Consider the following 23,725-nt stretch of genomic DNA (forward strand, 5'->3'; position numbering starts at 1 on the left):
CCATGACCACCACCATTTATCTCCAGCTTGGCCTTAACCCGCTAAACTGTCATTGTGTTTCTGTTCCCACCTTGTTCACCACCCTGGTCTCTCTCGTCTCTCTCTCTCTCTCAATCTCTCTCTCTCTCTCTCTCTCTCACACACACACACACACACACACACACACACACACACAGTGAGCTACTGAGGACAGAAGCAGCATCGTACTTCCTTTGGTATCTCCAGCTCCCGGCACAGACCTGAAACAGAATCTTATACAGTAAATGTTAAAAGAGCGAATTAACGATTGCTTAACACATTCCAGAACGGACGGGTGAAGATAGGTAGTTAGGAACAAGGTTTTGCAACCAGACTGTCCTGGCTGTGTCCACTAACCCTTTCTCCATTGAGGTCTGACCTTTTCTCCAATAAGCTCACCTGAACACAGGTGACGCTAGTGATGAGCCTATTGATGACGATGACGACACCGACGACGCTGTGGACCAGGGAGGCAAAGCGGAAAAGGCGGGGCCAGCAGCGGAAGTGCCGTTAGCGGCGTCTTAGTTGCCATGGAGCCCGGGCCAGCCAGAGACCGCCGCTCCTCCAAGTCTGGATCCTACGCGTTCGCGGGGTCAACATGGACGACAACCTCGCGTCTGTCGCGGATCTGCCGCCCCAGCCAGTCCGTCTGGCTGTCCTCCCTCGCTTACCCCGAGTCTTTCCATCCCAGCTTCAGGAGTCGGCCCCGCCGCTTCTCGCTGCCCACGCTCCCACAGCTGCCGGAGCCGCAGCTGCTGCGCCTGCGCCCCACCTCCCTGCGCACCCAGGACATCTCGCACCTGCTCACCGGCGTCTTCCGGAATTTGTACACGGCCGAGGTGTTCGGCGACGACGTGAGCACCAATCTGATCAAGGCCCGCGGCAGCGCGGATGACGTCCACGAGGAGTTCGTGGATGAGCTGCAGCAGGTAACACGGGCCCCCGGCCCTGCGCCCCCGCGCGCTCCCTACTGGTGGGGCCCGTCGCACCTGAGGACAGTGCTGGGGACCCAGGACGCGCCCCCCAGAAAGTTGCCCCCCCCGCCCCCACCCCTCCCGCAGTATTTGCTGCTCGACAAGTGTGAGTGCCTGCCGGCTGCCAAGCGCTGTTCCAGGCACCGGGATGCAGCTGGGAAAGAGCCAAGTCCCTGTCACATGTTCCCCACGTTCCAGGAACACTCAACATGCAATTATACAAATACATACTACACACAGAAGGCCTAAACCTGTCACACCTACCTTCATTTCTCTGCACACACACACGTTATACAGTATACAGGCAGATCTCGGAGATACTGCGGGTTTGGTTCCAGATCACCGCAATAAAGCCAGTGGTAATCTTTTTGCTGGTGGAAGGTCTTGCCTTCAATTAGTAGAAAAACACACCTGTGAAGTGCAATAAAGCGAATCATAATAAAACGAGGTATGCCTGTATTTTATGACTGGGGCAGATGGTGGAATAATTGTTCCCTGGAGATAAAGCTGAAAGTCACTCCCCCTCCTGGGGGGAGGAGGGGGTTGTCTGCCTTTGTATGGGAAACCACAGTCTTAGCAGGGACATTCGTGCCCGGATGGTAGGAGGCATGCCCCGTCTCTGGAACAGCAGCTCTACCTCCTCATCTGTGCAAAGAGGAAAGCAGCCAACCTGAGGCCTCTCTGCCAGGGCTGCCTGCTTGTGACTCCCTGCAGGGAGGCTCAGCCCTTCCGAGTTTACTGAGTTTACTCGGAAGGGCTGGCAGCTGGAGGCTGTGTGAACCCTAAGCCGCCCGCAGCTCAGGAGCAAGTCCTTCGAATGGGGATCTGGGTGGCACAACCCTCTGTCTACCACGTGGTGTGCTGACTTGTATTTGGAATTTCAGGATTTGGATGGCAGCTCTCTTTACTGTGAAGTCAGGAGACAGGCTGTCCAGCTGGCCTCCGTTCCTGACTGTCCTCTGACGCCTTTAAACCATTTTCCTCTGTAGGTCTCCGTTTTCACATCAGTCAGGGTAGACCCGATGGCCTCTATAGTTCGGTGCTTCCCAAGAAGCCCTGATGCTGGGGTGAGGTTGAGTAAAGCTATGTGATCTCACACTTCTGTGCATTTGATCATCCACCTGCCAGATTCGGAAGCTCTATAAGCAGCGGTTGGATGAGTTTGAAATGTTGGAGAGACATATCATTCAGGCCAGTGCACGGGCCATCGCGGAGAAAGAGCGGGCCACGCACCAGGCCAAAGTCCAGGCACTGGAGCCCAACATCAAGATGCCTCCAGGTGTGTATAAAGAACCCCCATGTGCTTTCACGCTCACTCGCTAGTCATTACCTGAACATTTGGACAGCAAGTTGCAGATGTGATGTTTCATGACCACAAAACACTCCAGTGTGCATGTCTCCAATACAGGGACACTCTCCTACATAACCAGCATACAGCCGTCCAAGCCCAGAATCAGCATCGGTGCGACATTAACCTCCAGTTCACAGACCCCATTCACATTTCTCAGCTGGTGGACAGTGGCTCTCTCTCTCCTCGCTGGTCAGGCATCCTGTCTAGGAAGTCATGTTGCATATACTTGTCATGTCTCTTTTATTAGACTTTTCATTTGGTACAATTCTTTTATCTTTTCCTGTCTTTCATGGTATTGACAACTTATTTTTTTCCAATTTTTTTATTGTGGCAAAATGCACGTAACATAAAATTTACCTTCTTAGTCATTCTTAAGTGTATCGTTCAGTGGTTGGTATAAATACATTCTAGCCCGGCTGGGGTGACTCAGTGGTTGACCATCGACCTAGGAACCAGGAGGTCACGGTTCAATTCCCGGTCAGGGCACATGCCCAGGTTGTAGGCTCAATCCCCAGTAGGGAGCACACAGGAGGCAGCGGATCAATGATTCTCTCTCATCACTGATGTTTCTATCTCTCGCTCCCTCTCCCTTTCTCTCTGAAATCAATAACTACGGTAACATTCAAAAACAACTGGATACATGAGGGATTAAGATATGATTGCACATGCCCAAGGAAAGGCTCAGAAAAGACCTGAGAAGACCTTAAGTTTACACCCCAGGCTGACCCTCCGCACACAGAAGCTACAGGAATTTAAATTCACCGAGTTCAGTGGTAATTTCTTAGTATTTCTCGGAGAGGCATTCTCAGGGTTCTCCAAGATTTTGCTCCTCATCAAAGCTCCATCACCGCACCACCAGCATTTGCTGAAAACTTCCTTAACCAGCCGCCTCGATGGTGATGCTGTCTTTAATCAATGCACTCGTTAAAGAAATTGTGCTCTTTTTCCTACAGACGTGTCCACAGCCTGCTTTTGCTGATTTCAACATTGTGGTGGTGTTTAACCTGTTCTTATGATCCCCCTATTGCCTGCAACTCAGTCATTAGTTCTAGAGGCTTAGTGAGGTTTAGGTACAATTTGGTGGGGGGAGAGGAGCAGAGAGGAGCAAGACCACTTCACTGGTGCTGTGTGCTTCCTTCAGGAGGTATATGGTATCTGATGTCTCTCCATGATGCTGGCAGCTTTTGCCTGGACCTGTTGTTTCCTTGGGGGTTGTAAAATATAATAAAACTAGAGGCCCAGTGCACGAAATTCACGCAAGAGTAGGCCTTCCTTCCCCCAGCTGCCAGCACCGGCTTCCCTCTGGCCGCCAGCAGGTACCTGGGACCCAGGCTTCCCTCGAAGCCTCGGCTTCATCCAGGAGGTCGTCCGGAAGGACCCCAGGTCTAATTAGCATATTACGCTTTGATTATAATAAAATGCTAATGGTACTGGAATACTTCCATAAAGAGAAACTTTTCAGCAACTATGTTGATTACCCCAAGATATGAGCAGAATTAATTCTTTCCCTGTATTCGCCAGTTTTTAAAATAATAAGTTGGTCCCCCTGGCATCTTTCAAACATGACTGATGAGGCTTATTTAGTTTGTTTTCAGTACCAATGATGAACTCATGGATTTCATAACTACAAGTATATTTATCATCCTTATTGATGCTCCAGCCATCCCATCTTTGGCCAAATTGAGCCTTTTCAGGTTGACTCCTAACTCTTGGACACATGGTCTTTGATGACTTTCAGGCTCATCTTGTGTGTTTATTGCCCCAGACCTAGAATCAGCCATTTCTCCAAGAAGCCCTGGTTCCCTTTTATTTCCCACAAAAAAACTTTGATCTATCCTCCCGCATCCCTGAAAGTCATTATTTTCCCGTGCAGTAGGCAGAAGGGACGGTGGTTTTAGGGTTGGAAGACCTGACATATCTGTGGCTCAGAGCGAGGGAGAAGTAGAAGATACAGTGGCTTAGAAAGGCATTACACTATGGGATGATAGGTTCTCCCACTGGATCTGTCCAATGATTCTGTGAGGTAGATTTCTCTCCATTTTATAGGTGTAGGAACTGAACTCAGAGAGAGGATCAAATAACTTCCCTAAATCCCCACAGTGCAGAAGGGCTGGGACCCAGATTTGCAGAATCGTTGACCAGACACAGTGTCACGCTTGGTTAGATAACTTCCCTTAGGGGGTGGCTCTGAGCGGGAGGACCTGTCCTTTGTCAGACCTGCCACCTCAGAGGCTCGGGTCCCATTAGATAGTAAATTCTCAGCACAGATTCCACATCTCCTCCTGTTCCCCTTCCACCACAGCAGAGCCATGGAGCTGCCAGAATCCCTCCCTCAGCCATGTGTTTAGGCAGAGATTTCTGGGAGCAGATTCTCATGAGGTTTTATTAGTTGCCTGATAATCAACCCTGAGCTTTGGGAGTCAGTGTGTCCCTGTCTTTCATAGGATTCTTTTGGCTAGAGATCAGAGGAGATTAAATAATTGGTTGGTTGTGGTTTTTGGTTTTGTGTGTGTGTGTGTGTGTGTGTGTGTGTGTGTTTTTAATGAAAGTGAACTAAAACATTGAGAACTGGGAAACAAAGATCAGTCAGAAGAATTTTGCAATGACCTTCATTTTTTTAACAAGATAATATTGAGTCATAATCAGATATTTTCTGCTCAGGTTTCTGAGCCTTCTGCTCATAATGTTCTCTTTTATTTCAAAAGTAGCAGAAGTAGAGATCTTAACCCAGTTTCCTGAACATGCCTCTGGTCCCTTCTTCTCCGTGTCCAGCAAGGTGACCCAAGAAACTCTTTTTTAAAATCCTTACCCAAGGATATGTTTTTATTCACTTTAGAGAGAGAGAGGAAGGGAGAAAGGGGGGGAGGGGGGAAGAGAGAGAAAGAGAAACATCGATGTGAGAGAGAAACATTGATTGGTTACCCCCACCCCACTACCCCACATGTGCCCCGGCTGGGGATGGACCTGCGACCTTTTGGTGTCCTGGATGATGCTCCAACCAACCAACCTACCCAGCCAGGCCCCCAGCCTCTTTTAACTGAGATGATTGATGGAGAGGACAGGCCCTGAAACTTGCCTTCCTCTGTTGGCTGCTACAGCCCTCACAGGGTGGGACACACACACAAATGTCCCCAGGCCGAGGGAGAAAGGTCAGAATTCTGCAGAACATCTCACGCCTTCGTTCCCTTCCCCTGCTGGTAAATTTTCCACATTATCTTGGGGGACTGGATGGCCCCACCCCTTACAGAGTCATGCTCAGGGTCAGGGCAGGAGGCCCACCCTGCCCAGGTGGGGAGGAAGGTCACAGCCGTGCAGGGTTTCCCAAGGCTCACCTGGCACGTAATCCAGGCCCGACAAGGAGAGAGACTTTCCAAAGATTCAGATACACAAACTGCTCCCTGCTTCGCAGACCCAACACCCAACCACCCCCGCCCCCGGGGGAGGGCTGTGGAGGCAACGGTATCAGATGGGAGAGGGTACATCTCCTTCCCGCGTGGCCTTTGCCTTTTGTATGAAAGTTTGATCCCATGATCCTTCAAATAGACCATCATCAAAGCCTTTGAGAACTGGGCTAGATTGTGTCAACTCGGCCTTGCTGCCAGTCCCTGCTGAGGTCTCTGTGTTGAGAGGAGAGGAGGCGGAGGGAGGTGGGGAGGGCGCAAGCATCTCCCGGAATGTGCCTTTCCCCCGATGGTCAGAGGCCCCTGGTGAGTTTTGGAAGGGGAGGCCACTGTTCTCAAGAAGCAGTAGCAGGCAGGCGACCGAGCGGCCGTGAATTTCACAGTAGCTTCCAGGTAACTCCTCAAGAACCCCCAGCCTCAGGGCTGCTGGCTGAACTGGTTCATGATGGTTCCCTGACTTTCTCTCTCCCCCTCCATAATCCCCTGCATTCAAACCAACCCTTACTATGTGACTCACGTAGAGTAATTTCTGTTTTCCTGATTGAACCCTGGCTATTACAGTAACTAAGCCAAATCTCAAAATCCCCAAACTAACATATGATGGGAGAAATATATATTCTTCACTTGTCTCTCCTCTACCCTTGGTTATAGGACCCTCCAAAAGGGAGGCCATTTAAAATCACCATGTTGGTTAATGGAGCGAGCAACAAAGTTTGAAAACTTCCAAATCTTCCACTCATCCTATTTATTCCATGATTTTTTTAAATCAATGTATTACTATACATGGTTTAAGAAAATTAAGTAATTTAGGAAAGCTTCTAATGGAATATAAAAAGCCTTCACCCATGAATGTCACTTTTCATTTGTCCAAACCCTTAGCATGTACAGCGCCAAGGGTGAGCCATAGTCTAAACTGTGGGCCTTGGGTGATGATGATGTGTCAGTTGTAACAAATGCACCACTTTGGTGGGGGCCTCTGATAATGGGGAGGCTATGTATGTGGGGGTGGGGGGGTAGACAGAGTACACGGGAAATCTCTGTACCGTCTTCTCAGTTTTGCTGAGAACCTAAAACTGCTCTAAAAATAAAGTCCATTGGGAAAAAAATGCTCCACCTCACCTCTTTCATTTTTAGCTGTAATTCTTCTGTTCTCCTCTAAGATGTCTTGATGACTATTTCTTGGCTCATCAACCATAAATATTAATCACTGACTCCCCACTCTGTTAATGAGATTTTCTCTCTCATGTGTCTGTGGGCCAGCTGGGGGTTGGATGATCTAGGTTGGACCTGGTCGGCTGGACCGGCTTCAAGCTGTGGGTCTGGCTGGACGTGGCTCTTTGCTGCAGGTTGGGCTCAGGTTTTCTCCACGTGGATTCATGCTGGGGTCCAGAATGAAGGGGCAGGAGCTTCCCTCCTGGGCAGGGACGCTCTTCTCATGATGTTGGCAAAGACACAAGAGGGAGAAAGCTCAGCTGTACAATCACATTTCAAACCACAGGCGACATCTCATCAGCCAATCACATCAATCATGTGACCAAAGTCAAGGGTGAAGTGAGAGCTCTGTCTAAAGTAGCAGGAGCCACATGGCCAAGGATGTGGCTACGGAAGCAATGAAGAATTGTGGCCCTTTATTCACTCGACCACGCTTCTCTTGGTGCTGTTTTGTTATAGGCCTCTCTGTCAGTAACAATATTTTAGCCGAAACCATATCACAGCACAGCCTTGCCCAATGGTTTTCCTCTTTTAAGTGGCTGGTCAACTGGCTGATTCGTTTCTTAAATCTCAGAATTACCACAGGGTTCTGAGGAAGACTTTTGTTAGATGGTTATGCTCAGAGGATGAAGGAAGCTTGGGGGTAGCTTCTTCAACGTCAGTCTGGCTTGAAACACCCTTGTCCTTATTCCCTTGTACCTAGTGAAGACGATCTTCAGATGGTGCGTGGACAACAAGTTGCTACAGAAGCATCACTTGATCTGCCCGGACGATTACTACAGCGATCCAGTGCCATTTTGCTCTGCGCCTAAAGGTAACGCCTCTGCGCTCCCTCGGAGCCTCTGCCATGGTCCCAGCGACGCCCGTTAGTCGCAGGGCCATGTTTGCTGCCATTTCCTTGTTCACACGGTTCCCCACCCCCTTTTTCTTTAATTTTGATAGTGGCCGTTGGCAGGGTCAGATCTGAGCATGCTCCTTGACACATGCAAGACAAGTCTCAACTCTTCAATGTGGAATAGGGCGCTCTGGTTAGCTACTCAACGCCAAGAGATAGAAAAACGGTTAGAAATGTATTTGAATGAATCATAATACAAAAATCAAATACAAAAACCACGCGTATTTCAGTGAGACATACATAAGCAAGGGAGCAAGTTCCTGATGGAGTCCGAGCATGGCCCTGGGGGTTTCCCCCTGTCCCATGCAGGACCAGAGCAGCTTTTCTCCCTCTGAGTATGGGAGGAAGGTTGGGGAGGAAGGCAGACAAGGATGAGTGTGTGTGCGTGTGCGTGTGCATGTGTGTGTGTGAGAAAGAGAGAGCGAGAGAGAGAGAGAGTGTGAGAGAGAGAGAGATTGGGCTAGTTTCTTGTGATGTGGGAGGTATAATCTTCTGAGAATGAATGGGGTGGGAACCTGGGTTGTGGGCTTAAGCAGGGAGGTAGTTTTGGGGGAGCCACTGTTTGGATTTTGTGGCCAAACATCAGGATGGCCGCTGGTGGAAGCTCAGAAGAAGGCTCTCGAGCAGCCCTGGTCTGTGAGACTCTGCTGATCTCTGGGGCTTGGGAGCTGAGAAGGCACTGAGATGGGAAGATTGGGATCCCGAGAGCTGAGCGTGGTGATGTGGGAAGAGCCCAGACGGACTGAGCTGCATAGAGATTTAAGGCCAGAACGCGGCAGCAGAATCAGGTGTCGGGGAGGTTAAGCCACTCAGTCCTCTAAGGTTAGTTGGACACCCACTGTCTGATGCAGATGGAGGAGGAGGGAGTGAACACGTACTGAAGATTTATCAGGTGTTGTGCTGAGGAATGTGCGGTGGGACCAGTTTCACTGCATTCTTGCTAGCAATGGATGTTCTCCTTTAACCTTTAGGGCAGCGGTTCTCAACCTGTGGGTCGTGACCCCTTTGGGGGTCGGACGACCCTTTCACAGGGATCGCCTAAGACCATCGGAAAACACATATATAATTACATATTGTTTTTGTGATTAATCACTATGCTTTAATTATGTTCAATTTGTAACAATGAAAATACATCCTGCCTATCAGATATTTACATTACGATGCATAACAGCAGCAAAATTACAGTTATGAAGTAGCAACGGAAATAATTTTATGGTTGGGGGTCACCACAACATGAGGAACCGTATTAAAGGGCCGCGGCATTAGGAAGGTTGAGAACCACTGCTCTAGGGGATGTTCTTGAAGGTGTAAAAAGCCAAGACAAACATTGACTCCTGTGTGAGCTTTTCAGAAGCATGTTCTCATATGGGGTATGTGAACATGCGTGTGTGGGTGACACTGGCCTGCTCATGTTCAACAACAGACAGTTTACCGCTCAAGTCCTAAGCCATCGCGGACATAAAATACGGTCCGGGAGTCACCTATGTGCCGAAGAGCGAGCCCATCGGGTAGGAAATGTGAAAGTTTAGGGCAAAACGTCGATGGTTTGTTTAGTCCCCGGAGAAACGCCCGGCCCCGCCCCTCGGTGTGGCCAGGCAGTTTGCTTCCCTGGTTCCACAGGCAGCTGCGAGCCTGGGTATTTGAAACTGACCTTCAGTTGTGAGCAGCATGCCACCCCGAAGAAAGAGTGGGCCAAGAAGCCCGCGGCGCCGCCCTGCAGGGAGCTTCCCAGGAGGCCTGAAGACGAGTCCGACTACACCATGGACAGCCTGGCGTGGGACTCGCCCTTAAAGGCCAAAGGCAGGGCCACGGAAACTGCCAAGGTGAGCGCTGAAGCCTGTGCACAGGGGTGGGAAAAGGGGGAGGGGAGGGGGTGCGGGGACAGGGGGAGGATGAGGGGAAGGAGTTTCAGGGACGCAGGAAGCTGAGCTCAGTCCACAGCAGAGGAGAGGGGAGAGTCGGCCTGGGCCATCCGTGGGCCATGCGGTTGCCACTGTGTCAGCACACACATCCCTCCGCTGGCCCTGACTCTCGCCTCACAGAAAGCAAGTCCTCCGAGGAATAAGAGCTGGATGGACCACCTGCCGATGCCCCAGAGGAGACTGGAGCGGCTCCTCCTGGCCAAGATGGAGAACCGGACCTGCTTCCTGAGAAACCCGCGCTTCTTCCCTCCGAACACGCCGCGTGGAGGCAAGTCTCTCATCTTCCCGCCCCGGAAGCCGGAGGGAGAATTCCAGAGTGGAGAGCTGAGGTGTGTCCCTCCCCGACGCGTTCTCAGAAAACCTCACCCTAAGAATCTTCACAGCAGGCAGGCACCCCCTGCTATTTAGCCAGGGCCGCTGACCGCTCTGCCCTTAGGCTGTCAAATCAAAACGTGACCACAGCCGACCCAAGGACAGGTGTCGGTGTGACTGTATCAAAATTATACCTTTGCAGTAACTGGTTTGGTTCAGTGGATAGAGCGTTGGCCTGAGGACTGAAAGGTCCCAGGTTCGATTCCAGTCAAGGGCATGTACCTTGGTTGCGGGCACATCCCCAGTAGGAGGTGTGCAGGAAGTAGTTGATGGATGTTTCTCTCTCATCAATGTTTCTAACTCTCTATCCCTCTCCCTTCCTCTCTGTAAAAAATCAATAAAATATATGTTAAAAAAATATTATCACCAGAAATAACTGTGTTGACCAATCTATATGGCAGGGCAAACTACTTATTACTGAACATCTGTTAACATCTGCAATGACCTTCCTCCCCTCTGAAGCCCCTAAGTGCCTTCCCTCATCCTTAGCCCAAAATGTCACATATATCTCATTTATTTTTTTTATTGATGATGAGATTAAAAATTAATCTTTATTTATTTTTTTTTTATTGCTTAAAGTATTACAAAGGGTATTACATATGTGTCCTTTTTTTCCCCCCGCCCTTGACAGTCAAAATTTTTCTTTCTTTCTTTCTTTCTTTCTTTCTTTCTTTCTTTCTTTCTTTCTTTCTTTCTTTCTTCCTTCCTTCCTTCCTTCCTTCCTTCCTTTCATTTTTTGTCAGATTGACAAAACGTATATTTTTTGGAGTGCTGCAGTTTTAGTAATTAGTTTGCGTGTGTGCCCTGAGTTGAAAATCGCTGCTTTCGAGTAAAACCCAGAAGGTCCGGGTCTGGTCTGAAGGATCCTAGACTTTCGCAGGGGGACAGGATGTCATTATCGGAACAGAGCAGGGTTTCAGGGCCCCCCCAGACGTGGCCTTGGGTGTCCCCAGAGTCCCGGGCTTGTGCTTTTCTGACCTGCTGGTGTCTTGAGGAAGAAGGGTGCGTGTTAGTCTGTTAACATCCGGACAGTCTGAGTCAAATGGGAGGAACCCCTACAGCACGTGCTCCTGCCATTGGGGTTCATGTGTCTTAGATAATACAAATGTTTAAACTTTGATTAATCACAAAGAATTAGTATAAATTGCGGTTTTTCTTTAAGAGAGTGCCTTTAGCTAGGTTCCCTTAAGAAGAAAATTGTCCTTAAGAAGAAAATGAGTTGCTTTGTGGGTTCATAATCTTAATGGGCTGAAAACTATTAACCTTTCTTTATTAGACAAATAGTATCTTCTTATTAAGAAATATTGGAAAAGACGACGCCATTAAAATCCCAGGTAACATATTGGTGTTTAAGCATCCAGAGTTTCCCCCATGCATACTGAAAATGAAATAGGTAGCTATCGATAGTTTTACAAAGATCCGATTATGCTGTGAAATTATTTTGTAACCTGCTTTAACAACAACAGAAACCAGCCAGTGACATGTTGGGAATCTCTGTGATGGCTCGGATGTATTTATTTTACATGAATTGGTCGCTATATGGTATTTCACCACGTGGATGAAACTGACAGCCTTTCTCCCCCCTTTGCCTGCCCGCAGCTCTGCTGATGTGCCGGTGTTCATCGCTAACCCACCAGTCATATTTTTCACGGATTATGAAATTGGATCAGTTTACGAGGTAGAGATCTTATTTCTTGATATGTCTACTCCATCTGCTTCCTTGTTTTTTAAAAGCTTTCGTTATGAAATTCTAAAACCATACACAAGACGAGGAAAAGACTATAATGAACCCTGTGTGCCCACCACCCAATAGTTAACTCCAGTCTGCAAATGTGGTTTCATCTATTACCGCACAATTTTCTAGTGTGTGTGTGTGTGTGTGTGTGTGTGTGTGTGTGTATCTGTCTCTGTCTCTCTGTCTGTCTGTGGGCACATGTGTACATTTAGTATTTTAAAGAAAAGCCTGGATATCATGTCATTTCTTCAGTTAATACTTCAGTATCTCTAGCAGCTAAGAACTTTAGAAAAAATAACCATCATCACACCCAGCAATATTAATGATGGTTCCTTAATATCCACTAAAATCCATCCATGTCTGATTTTCCTCCATTTGTTTTGTTTTTAGAAAGTCAGTTTACAGTTGGTTTCTTTGAAACAGAATTCAAATATTACATCTGGTTAAAATATCTCTTATTTCTCCCTTCTTTTAATTTTATTTATATTTTAATATTTTGATGGGTTTCAGAGAAGGGAAAGAGAGAGATAGAAACATCAATGATGAAAGAGGATCATTAGATTGGCCGCCTCCTGCACGCCCCACATGGGGATCAAGCCCATAACCTACATATGCCCTGACCAGGAATCAAACCATGTCCTCCTGGTTCATAGGTCGACGCTCAACCACTGAGCCACGCCAGCTGGGGGGCAGATCCATTTTTTTAAAAAAAATTAGGGTTACAGAATGGTGATTTCTAATGCTGTTATTCTGCATTTGATTAGCTGTGATTCCCTGTTCTAAAAACAACTTTCCCTCTAACTTCTATTCCTGTCCGCTCTTCCGTGTACTCTCAATACCCCGATAGGTGACTATTTCACGAGTTTGGGTTCTTCCATTGTTTCTTTTTGGAATCCTAAGCAAATACAGAAGTCTATTGGAACCCCCTCTCCTTCTCACTGTCCTCTGCACCTTGTTCTTTGCACTTAACAGCATGCTCAGTGATTCCTCCAAGAGCCGTAAATAGAGAATTTTCCTCATTCCCTTTTCCCAGTTTCCTCCTCAAATTAGTGCTAGCCTCCCACCGCCCTGGGGAATCAGGTCAAGACCAAGCCTAGCAGTTGCCAACTCTGCTCACCTGGTGCAAAGACCCCGAGGCCTAATCATGACAATCCCTCCCAGTCACGTGGATGGCACTCTGCAGTTTAAAGAGTGCTACTCGCAAAGCCATGGTTCCGATATGTTAGTCCTAAATGCGAAACGTTAAATCATTTCACTTTCCTCTTGAACTTATAGTTATATGTTATCTTTGGGACTTGTGTCTGGTTATCACATTTCAAAGACAGTTGGGGAAGTTGGCAAAGACTCAGAGGAAGGGAGATAAAATAATTTTCGTTGGGGAGCGATAGGGCGAAGGGGGAGCTGCCCCGGACCCTGCGAAAGACAGTTCCATGCAGGGCTGGAAGGCGCCGGCTGCGGGCACCTGTGGTGAGAGGAACCGACTGCTGGGCAGTCCTCCCTCTGGCCCGGCCTGGTCTGTGCGCATCCCTTGCCGCTTGTTTAGTTGTCACTTGTCCGGAAGACCACCCTGCCCTCTCCTGATGGGATTAGATTTCCCTATTGCAGCCTCTTTTTGTACCATTGGCTCTTTCGTGGCACAGTTTTATTTTAATCTTTTCCGCTAGGCTGTAAGTAAGCCCAACAAGGGCAAGACTTATTTCTAGGTTTGTGTTACCATCTCATTATCGGTGCTTGCACACAGTAGGCCCTCAGCAAATAAGTGCCAACCGAATCGGTGAATAGTTGAATATGGGTCTACCTCTCCGTCTTGTCTACCCCTGCTAAGTAAGGTAAATCAAGAGCCAATGAAAGATGCCCTATTTTACTTTAAAAAATTGTGTGGTGTGTGTGTGGGTGCGTGTGTGTATGCATATGTGTGTGTGCATGCGTGTGCGTGTGTGTTTGCTGGTTGTCAGCAGAGAGCTGCAGCTGTGTACCGGAGCATCGCCACGGCTTCTCCCTGTGGCCACCTCAGGGTAATGGGACTGTACACGCAGCTCAAAGTCAACAGCAGAGCTTCCCAGCGAGTTTCCTATCAAGCAAGATAGAGGTGGCATCACTTTTTATGACCTGACCTTGGAGGTTACCTTGAAGGAGTAGAGAAAGCCATTACTTCCTCAGCTTGCTATAGGTTACAAATACTAGTAAGTCGCTCAGATCGGCCCAGGCTCCCGGGGAAGATAACAAGATCTCCCCTCTCAATGGGAGTTTTTAAACTGCTCTTGTGTGGCAACTCACACAAGAAGAAAACCAAATGGCACATAAACCTACGAAAAGATGCTCATCGCCATTAGTAGCAGAGTGAAAACAAAAACCCCAATACAGGTCTCTCCACACGCGGGCCTGGTTCACCGACAGATTAGCGCAATATGTTGTGCTGCCCACCGTGGACTTAAATGCTGGTTTAGGAAGACATGCCTATGACTCAAACTGTGACGACAGACTTCAATGTATGGCGCTGTTATCCGGTCGGGGGCCTGGGTGGGGCTTCATCCGTATTTTTAATGTTTATTTCTTACGCTGGATGACTTGGGGCGTGTTATAATCTATCCATCCTTCCCCCCCAGTGTAATGTCTCACCAGATAGAAGCAAAGTTGGGTGCAAAGTTGAGCTCCTCGTCTGTCTGTGCGAGGCACTGTGTGCGGGGTGCTGGTGGGGGGCAGCGTGTGTGAGTTCCAGGCCCAGCCCTGAGGGGGTCTCCCAATCTGAGCGCGGGAAGGAGAAGGCAGGGCTTTCTGGGCCGGGTGGGCTGCGTGAAGGCCCGATGACGACCCTGGCACACGGGTACCTGTGGGAAGAAGTGGCCCCACAGGATGTGTGGGGAAGACGACAGTGGGCAGGGCGTGGGAGCCAGAAGCCTGGGCTCGCATCTCAGCCCTGCCACCCACCAGCGGAGGGGCCTCTGAACTTCGCTGTCTTCAGTGTCAAGAACTATCTCCAGGTGGTTTCCACCCTCCCCGGTTGTTGTGAGGCCGCCCGGGCACGCGTTGGAGGCGTCACACGCAGTGGCTGTTCGTTTAAGCAGGGCAGAGACTAGCTCAGACTGCTTCTGCCTGCATGCTCAACCTTGTAGCTTATTTTTCTCCAAAAAGAAAACAAAATAGAGAGACCAGCCTCATGAGTCCCCACATGCCCGTCGCTCAGCTCAGCCGTCCCCAACACGTGGCCGAGCTGATGGCATTTACACGCCTACCCCGGGCCTCATGCCGTCCGTCCCTGCGCGTGGCCGCCTCAGAGCTGCCTTTGCCTTTGCACAGATGGTCATCTCCCTGCAGAACACCACCTCGACCAGCCGCTACCTGCGAGTCATCCCGCCCGCCACTCCGTACTTCTCTCTGGGACTGGGTGAGCTCGGCAGGGCCGTTATCTAGACTGCACCCAGTTCCCGGCCCAGCTGGCCCTCGGGTGACTCCCGGTCTGTGTCCGGAGCTGGGCCATGAGCGGTCCCTGGGAGCCGCTCGCCCTCTGCTGGACACCTGCCTGCTGTTCCCTCCAGGGGGATCTTCGAATCCTAACAGCTCCTTCTCTGATCACCTCCCTCCAGGCCCTTGTCCTGCCCTCCCCTCTCCCTTCACGCTGTCACCTGCACCAGTACAAGCGTCCCGTGTCACTATATGATTCTCAAGAACAACTGGTCCTTATTCAGCTCAGGAATCTTAAAGAGCTCTGTTGGCCACAAAAATAAATGCTAAGCCACAGGGTCAGGCATGGCATCACCTCACCCTTCTGGATGGGCCCTGTCACTCTCCCCACCCTAGTATTTTGACCTGGGTCCCTGCGCTTGCAGCCTAACCTCCCCCTCCCTCCCCCCCCCACCCCCCCCCCCCCCCGCCCCAACACACATACCCTGGTGGCCTGGCCTTGGCCCAGAGGCATTTGCTCACAGAGCAGCCCCAGTGGTGGAGGGTCTGTTTGAGTCACATCAGCCCAAGCCCTGGCCCCCAGATCCTCAGTTGCCGCTTTTGTCACGCACAGGAATGTTCCCAGGAGACAGTGGAATGGTGGCTCCTGGAATGATGTGCCAGTACACTGTCCAGTTTTTCCCCGACTGCCTGGGGGACTTTGATGATTTTATTGTGGTTGAGACCCAGTCAGCCCACCCACTCCTGATCCCCCTGCAGGCCCGGAGGCCGCCCCCAGTGCTGACGTGTGAGTGTGTGCCCTGCTCCTCCCCGCCTCCCCCGGGGATTCGGTCAGGGTTGGCGAGTCCCTACAAGGACTGCTGGCTCCTGAGCCCTTTGTGGCCGCACACAGCTTGGCAGGGCCTTCTGGGTGCTGAGGAGGGACCTGCTAGCAGTGTCTACAGTCTCCTCCCAGCAGGGGAGGAGGCCGCAGCCCAGCCAACCCCAGCACGGGCTTCCCAGGCTCGAGGCCACCCCTGAGCAGGCCTGGCCACACTGAGGCCTGGAAGGAGCCCTGAGCCTTGCGGGAATGTTGCCTCTGTGGCTGGGGGGCGGGGGGTGTGGGGGTGGAGACTAGCGGGGGCCGGGGAGGTTTCTTCAGGAAAGCTGACTTTGGCTGGGCTCCCTCCATCACAAGCCTCTCCAGCGGGGTACAGGCTGGAAGCTGGGACTGTGACCACAACCCCCCAGGGCCATGCGGGTGGCCCTGGCGGAGGCCTGAGTTCACGGTGGGTGCTGACCCCTGCTGCTCTAGCCAGGCGTGGGAGCGGGGGTCAGGGCATGTCCCCATTCGCCCTCTCTGGTCGGGGTGCTGGCAGCGGCCGTGCTCTCCGGCGGGGCCTCAGGAGGACAAGGGCAGCAGGGCCCATTCATGGGGACGGGCTGTCTTTCCCTGTGGCTGCAGTGTCGCCGGTGCTGGACTGTGGTTACTGCCTCGTCGGAGAAATGAAGGTGAGCACGTTCCTCTGCAAGAACGTGGGCTTCAGCGCCGCCAAGTTCTGTGTGATCCCCAAGAAGACCTGGCCGCCCACGAGTTTCAGGGTGAGTGGTCACAGAGGCTGCCGGGCAAAGAGCAGCCCCATCAGAGGAAGGAGCCGCGGGGGGGGGGGGGGGGGGGGGGGACTTGTGCACCGAGGTTGCGCGCACACGGAAAGTGGAACTTGATAGCCTCTCCCTCCCAGCGAGGGTCCGTGCGCATGGAGACGGGTGCGGTGGCTCCGGCTGTGCCGCTCACACGCGCGTGACCCTGGGCAAGTCGTCTCACCTCCCCTGTCCTTCCAGGCCTGGCTCACTGTCACTGCATTTGCTCAGCCAGGCGGTCACTGTGGCAGCAAATGCAGTAACAGTTTGAATCACATCGGAGGTCACAGATGGGCAGCTAGCTCTTCGGCCGCATCCTGGGGGCACGTCGTTTGGCGGGGTGCTGAAACATCTCCGGGAGAGTTCGCACCAGAATCAGCATTCCCGGGGTCTCTGGGAAATTTGGATGACGGGCGGCCTTGGGCCAGGACTTCCCGTGGCCCCGTCGGGAAGCAGGACGCGTGTGCCTCCTCTCCTGTTGCTCAGCTGCGCCTGTCCCCGCAGCAGCCGGCAGCCGGCGCGCACACATCGTCACCCTCACACCGCTGTTTTCCTCACAGCGGGGAGACTTCTCTGTGCCTGAGATTCCGGAAAACAAGTGATAGATCCACTGGGCCACGTGTTCCACAGACACATTTCACGTGTCTCTGTTACCTGCCAGGCACCTGCAGGCATGGCTTTGTGTCCCCGGGTGCTAGGTGGCTTTCTGTGCAGGGACCTGGGCTGCAGGCACCTGGGCTGCAGGCACCTGGGCTGCCGGTGGGATGGCAGCTGCCCTTGTGACTCAGGAGCTTATAGGCAGAGGTGCATCGGGGATAGAGGCAGACCCGGAAGCTGGCGCCTGCCACGGAGGGCGCTGTAGGAGGGCCAGGACTGTGGTTTGGGATCCAGCCTCTTGGGTGAGGCCGTGTCTCAGGCCTCCTGCTTTGTGTCTGAAACGCTTGTCAGTGGCAGCCTTGTCAGTGGCTCTGCGGCGTCCTTGACTTTAACCTTCAGAACCTCACCTGGTGCCCCGTGAAGGTTGAGCAGATGCCTGTGGAATGAAGGAGCCTCAGTTGCTTCACTCGCCAGGGACTGGAGATCCTGAAGATCCTTCGCGTTGCTGAACAGATGTTTGGAGGAGAGAAGGGTGCAACCCGAACACTGGGCTTTACACAACAGTTCCTTCCACCACTGTTGTGTAACCTGCTTTCCTTTCAGGCCGTCACAATCTCTGGCTTCGTGGAGCAACCGCCCTTTGGGATCATGCCTTCGGTGTTCGAGCTGGCTCCGGGGCAGGAGATACTGATGGAGGTAGGGCCTGTATTTCCTCCTCCGAATGACTGGTCATGGCTATTTCTTCAACGGCTTGCATGATTTCGTCATTTCTGTGTTTTCATGACCCAAATCCCCACTCCCACCCCCGGTCCCAGCCTGGGCGGTTTCTGTGGAGGAGCATGTCCCTGCATTCTGTGGGGTGACGTCACTTGACTGGCTTATGGCCTCTCTCCCAAAGGAAGTGCCGAAAGCCCTAGCCCAGTGATGGCGAACCTATGACACGCGTGTCAGAGGCGACACGCGAACTTATTTTTTTTGGTTGATTTTTCTTTGTTAAATGGCATTTAAATATATAAAATAAATATCAAAAATATAAGTCTTTGTTTTACTATGGTTGCAAATATCAAAAAATTTCTATATGTGACACGGCACCAGAGTTAAGTTAGGGTTTTTCAAAATGCTGACACGCCGAGCTCAAAAGGTTCGCCATCACTGCCCTAGCTTCTCCGTCGTGATACCTGAGCATTGCTTGTCCGCACTGTCAGCCTGGGGATCACTTTCACCAGCATCCAGGCTGCTTCCAGGACCTTCCCATGGTTCTTCAGTCTCTCTTGGACACGCCCCCCCCCCTAAGGGGGTACCTGGGTGATGACTGGCTTGGTTCTCTCTTTCCTGTTTGATCCTCAGTTATATAGTCAGCAAGACTCGCCTTCCTTAGGCCTTACTCTGAGCCTCTGCAGAAGCTCTCAGAGTCTGACCCCCCTGGCTGTGGGTTTCTCCGCTCCAACCCGGCCCCTTTAAGTGCTCCCTTCTGCTCATCACACCTGCTCATTGGTTCCCCAGAAGAGCCTTTGAGAAATGGGATGTCTTCCTGTCCCTGTCTCCCTCCCCGACTCAGGGGCATAGTAAGGCTTTGTCAGTCCTTTGTCTACTGCCGAGGGGTGGGTTGGATCCTCTTGGCGTAGCCCAGGTCTTGTCAGAGCCTCACCATGGCTTTAAGGAACTGGCACTGGTCACCTCTGACCAGGCGAGGATGCCCCCTCATTCCACCTTCCTATGAGCCCCAGGAAAAGGAAGAGGGCCGCAGCAGGAGTCTGTGGGGGGCAGTGAGGGAGTCAGGGGAGAGTTTTTTTCCCTTTACATTCCTTATGTATTTTTAAAAAATATATTTTTATTGATTTCAGAGAGGAAGAGAGAGGGAGGGAGAGAAACATCGATGATGAGAGAGAATCATTGATTGGCTGCCTCCTGCACGCCCCCTACTGGGGATCAAGCCTGCATGTGCCCTGACCAGGAATGGAATCAAACGTGACCTCCTCGCTCACAGGTCGACGCTCAACCCCTGAGCCATGCCGGCCTGGCTGCATTCCTGTATTTTGTTTATTGGTGGTTCGGGGGCCTGTTTGTTTTAAAATTTATTCATATTTCCGATTAAGAAGTAAATTCACACTTAAAAATTCAAAAGATACAAGCAGATAAACAGTGAAATGCTCCCTTTCACCCCAGTTCCTCAGTCACCCAGAGGCCGCACGCTCGCCAGGCTTCCGGGTGCCCTTCCTGAGACATGCGATGCCTCCGCCAGCAGATCCCACGCTCTTTCTTGCCTTTTCTCCTTCGGACCCGTGGCTGCCCACTCCACCCGACTCGGTCCTGCGTGTTTCCACTCGGCGATGTCCCTCAGAAATCGCCCTCACGTTGCTGCATTTGCGCAGTACCCCACTGTGTGAGCGAACCTCAGTCGGGAGCTCAGCTCTTCCCCACTGATGACCATGAAGAGTTTTTTCTGATCTCTGGCTATTTTTGCACATAACTTACGCATACATCAGTCTGGGCAAATATGAGTCTGCCTGCAGGATACATACAGTCTTTGAAGTAGAGGTGCTGACTCGCGGGGGGGGGGGGGGGGTCTCTGCTCATAACTGTGTTACATGTTGACCAAATCCCCACCGTGTGGATCGTACCAATTATACTTCCAATATGTGAAGGTGTCTGTTTCCTCACACTCTTGCCAATACAGTACGCTCTCCAAATATTTTTAACCGCTATCGTGGACATTTTTAGGTTGTTTTTTTAAAATATGTTTTTATTTCAGAGAGGAAAGGAGAGGGAGAGAGAGATAGGAACATCGATGAGAGAGAAACATCAATTAGCTGCCTCCTGCATGCCCCCAAATAGGGACCGAACCTCTAATCCAGGCATGTGTCCCGACCAGGAATTGAACCGGGGACCTGGTGCCTGACATGTCGCTCAACCAGCTGAGCCAGACCAGCTGGGCTTGGACATGTTAAAACACATACAGTGTGCTCATTTCCCAGCTTTCATGCGTGTGAGCTCTTGGGGAACCTTACTGCATACGTTCCTCTACCTCTTCCAACCAATCCTCACCCGTCCCTCTAGATTAAGTTGAAGAAAATCAAGATAGAACATCATAGCATTTGTGAGCGCTAACGTCCTGCTCTCTGCCACTATGAAGAGTGAAACCTCTCGTCCTGGGTGGTTTTCATTTACGTTCTGAATGAGGTTCCCCATGTTGTCATGTGTGTGTTGGTCCCTGTGAACTGGCTCTTCCTATCCCTTTGACATTACTGTGGGGTGGAGCGGCAGCTGAAACTCCTGGCCTTAGGTAGGAGGGGGAGCGGCAGGGAGGGCAGCAGAAGTGGAAAGCAGAGATGGGCTGTGTCAGAGAAGCGGAGCCTGGGAGGTGGGGGGAAGCCCCTTAGTGGGAGGTCACAAGGCAGCCTTGTCTCCCCCAGGTCTGGTTTCTCCCAACGAGCTTTGGAAAGGCAGAGCAGACCTTCGTGATGGCTTGCGACAACTGCCAGATAAAGGAGCTGGTGATGTCAGGTGGGCTGGCGTGTGTGCCTGGGGTGGGGTGGGGTGGGTGGGGGTCCGGAAGCTGCCGCACTGGCCTGGGCATCAGGGACACCGTGAGGGCTGCTGCAGCCTCCATGCACCAGGGTCTAGTTTGGGGCCTCTCGCTCTGGTCAGACCTTGGAGACCCAAGCCAGTGTGGCCTTCGGGACAGTCCCAGGGAGCCTTCTAGTGGGAGACAGATGGAAACCTGGGCGAAACCTTTCACCCTTCACCTTGAAACTCACCTTGAGCTCCTTCTGGGGAGTTACCAGTGACTCTCATACAAACAACCCCGATGTACCTCTAGGTTCCTGTAGCGTTAGGGGGGCATCCTGCTGAATTTCAAGACGCCCTTGTTCCTTCCATCCATCCACCCACCCTTTTTCTCTCCCTCCCATCCGTCTGTCCTTTCTTCTGTCCAATCCATCTATCCTCCCTTTCTCTCTCCCTCCCTCCCATCTGTCTGTCCTTCCTTTCTTCCATCCAACCTTCCTTCCACCCAACCGTCCTCTCTTCTTTCCTTCCATCTGTCCATCATCTGTTCGTCCAGCCGCCTGTCCATCCATCCATCCATCCATCCAGTTTCACTCAGCGAGCACTAATTGAGTGTCTGCAACGTGCTGGGTTATGAGAATCACCTCCTTTTGTCTGTGAAGACGTGGGGACGTGAATCTATGTGTTAACGGCCCCCAGTTCTCTTGTGTACAATTCCCAGGGTCATGACCAAGTTGCATGTGGATGGTAGCATGGGTCCTGTGACAGCCTTCAGCCAGAGGGTCTTGATTTCAGCCCTAGCAAAACTTGGCCACCCTGTTTCGTCAGGAATGGGGCAGCTGGTTGCTTTGGAGCTGGTCTATATTTCTGGGGAGAAGAGCCAGCCGGAGCCTGGAGAGCTCACGGACTTAACAGCCCAGCACTTCATACGCTTTGAGCCTGAAAACCTTCAGTCAACAGCGAGGAAACAGCTGCTTATTAGAAACGCTACGTGAGTGACCCCGATGCTCAGCCCCCCAGCGCACCCCCCCCTTCTCCTTCCTCTCCAGGCCCTGAGAGCCAGTGAGGCAGCAGGTCCCTGCCAGGGGCCAGGGAGCAGTCTGGGCACAGAATGGAGGGATCCAGATTCGCTGCCCAGCATGATGGCCACTAGCTACATGTGGCTATTTCAGTGGAGATCAATGAACATTCAGTAAAGTTAAAAACTCACTTCTTCAGTGGCACCTACCACATGTTAAGTCCTCAGCCACACTTGTAGCTGGTGGCCTCATGCTGGACAGCGCAGATATCTTTCCATCACTGCAGGTTACATGGGGCAGCGTTGACCATCCTGGACCATCCTTAGCCAGGAACGGGGCTCCAGAGCGTTCCTGCCCTGCCCAGGATGGGGGGCCGTCCAAGTCCCAGGGTCCGACAGACTGGCCTGTGGGCCCAGTGCTCACTGCCTTTGCACCAGGACAGACCATGGAGCCTCCAGTCAGGCTGCCTGGTGACCCAGCCCGGCCTTACATAGGCTGTCACCCAGCTGCCGCCCTCCCGCTGACAGCGGCCATCAGCAGCACCCAGAGTCCCGCCCCTCCCACTGCCATGGAGTTGTACCGCTCCTGGCAGCCAGGGGGCACATACCTTTCTGGCCAGAGCGGTCCTGGAGGCCATAGCTGGAGAGGTGGGGGCGGGGTGGGGGTCGATGGGGCAACTCTCATGTGGTGGGAGACACTGCAGACACTTTCCTGAGATCTGGGGGCGTCCAGAGCCCTGCAGTGCAATGGTTGGAGCATGACTCCCTGTGTATGCCATTTCCCGCGTCCCTGGGGCCCTAACCTCCAGCTGCTGGCGGCGGGGAGGGGGGGCTCTCTTAGGGGGCCTCCAGCTTGGACTCCCTGACCCATGTGCTGCCCCTTCCCCAGGCTCCTCCACGGGCAGGGCCTGAGGCTGACCTGGCGGAGGGGGGCCAGGCCGGGCAGGGACACGAGGACCTGTTTCTGACAGAACTGGGACCTGACCTGGGACCTGCTGTCCATGCCCTCACAGGCACGTGGAGCTGGCCTTCCACTGGCAGATCATGATGCCCAACCTGCAGGCCCTGATGCCCGGAGAGACCTACAGCCCGGACAGGATCAAAAGCTACCCCGACAGGGAGACGGCCTTCGCCATGACCCCCGAGAGGGGCACCCTCAACCCCTTCGCGGACCACGAGTTCATCCTGAGCTTTTCCCCTCACCAGGTGACGTGATCGGGTCACGCATGAGCGGGTCATGGTCGTGGCACCCTCGGGGCCTGTTCTCTGGTGACGCTGAAGCCGCCGCAGGGCCTGGCCAGATCCCCGCACCCCGGGAGGCTGACGCTGGCTGAGAGGGGCCGGAGGATGTGCGGGGTCAGGGTGAAGGCGCTCGCCTTGCCTGCTCCTGCTCCTGCACACACCTCATCTGCAGCCAGACCCTGGCCTCCATTCCTCAGCCTGGGGTCTCCAGTATCAGCTCCATCAAGGGTGTCCCCATCCTTGTGGAGCCCCCAGCAGCCCCCAGAGAGCGAGAGGCGCAGGTCCCCGAGGGCGAGGTTAGCAGCTCCCGGGTGAGAGCGCATGAGCGCTGGTGGGAAGGCGGGCGCTCAGGCCCACTGGTGAGGTCAGCAGGTCTGCCTCTCAGCCCAGCATCCAGCCGCTCACTGCCTGTCCTGGGAGGGGGTGGTGCCGGGGACACACTGGGGGCAGTGTTGGGGT

At 52.3% G+C, this 23,725-nt stretch overlaps 1 protein-coding gene across 2 annotated transcripts in view; it reads left to right on the forward strand.

Annotated features, from left to right (window-relative positions):
• Positions 1–548: 548 nt before the first annotated feature.
• Positions 549–23,725, forward strand: part of DLEC1 (DLEC1 cilia and flagella associated protein) — a gene marked incomplete at both ends in the record, with an annotated part of 44,414 nt that continues 21,237 nt past the window's right edge. For both annotated transcript variants that reach the window (XM_081106009.1, XM_081106008.1), the window contains 13 exons: positions 549–947; positions 2,121–2,271; positions 7,660–7,770; positions 9,472–9,674; positions 9,894–10,102; positions 11,745–11,823; positions 15,178–15,265; positions 15,896–16,069; positions 16,727–16,863; positions 18,103–18,195; positions 20,913–21,003; positions 21,835–21,997; positions 23,038–23,230. In XM_081106009.1, coding sequence (XP_080962135.1) covers positions 549–947; positions 2,121–2,271; positions 7,660–7,770; positions 9,472–9,674; positions 9,894–10,102; positions 11,745–11,823; positions 15,178–15,265; positions 15,896–16,069; positions 16,727–16,863; positions 18,103–18,195; positions 20,913–21,003; positions 21,835–21,997; positions 23,038–23,230 — 2,091 coding nt within the window. The remainder of the gene's footprint in view (positions 948–2,120; positions 2,272–7,659; positions 7,771–9,471; positions 9,675–9,893; positions 10,103–11,744; positions 11,824–15,177; positions 15,266–15,895; positions 16,070–16,726; positions 16,864–18,102; positions 18,196–20,912; positions 21,004–21,834; positions 21,998–23,037; positions 23,231–23,725) is intronic.

The sequence above is a fragment of the Myotis nattereri genome (assembly GCF_964212035.1).
Source record: "Myotis nattereri genome assembly, chromosome: 14".
NCBI classification, from domain to species: domain Eukaryota; kingdom Metazoa; phylum Chordata; class Mammalia; order Chiroptera; family Vespertilionidae; genus Myotis; species Myotis nattereri.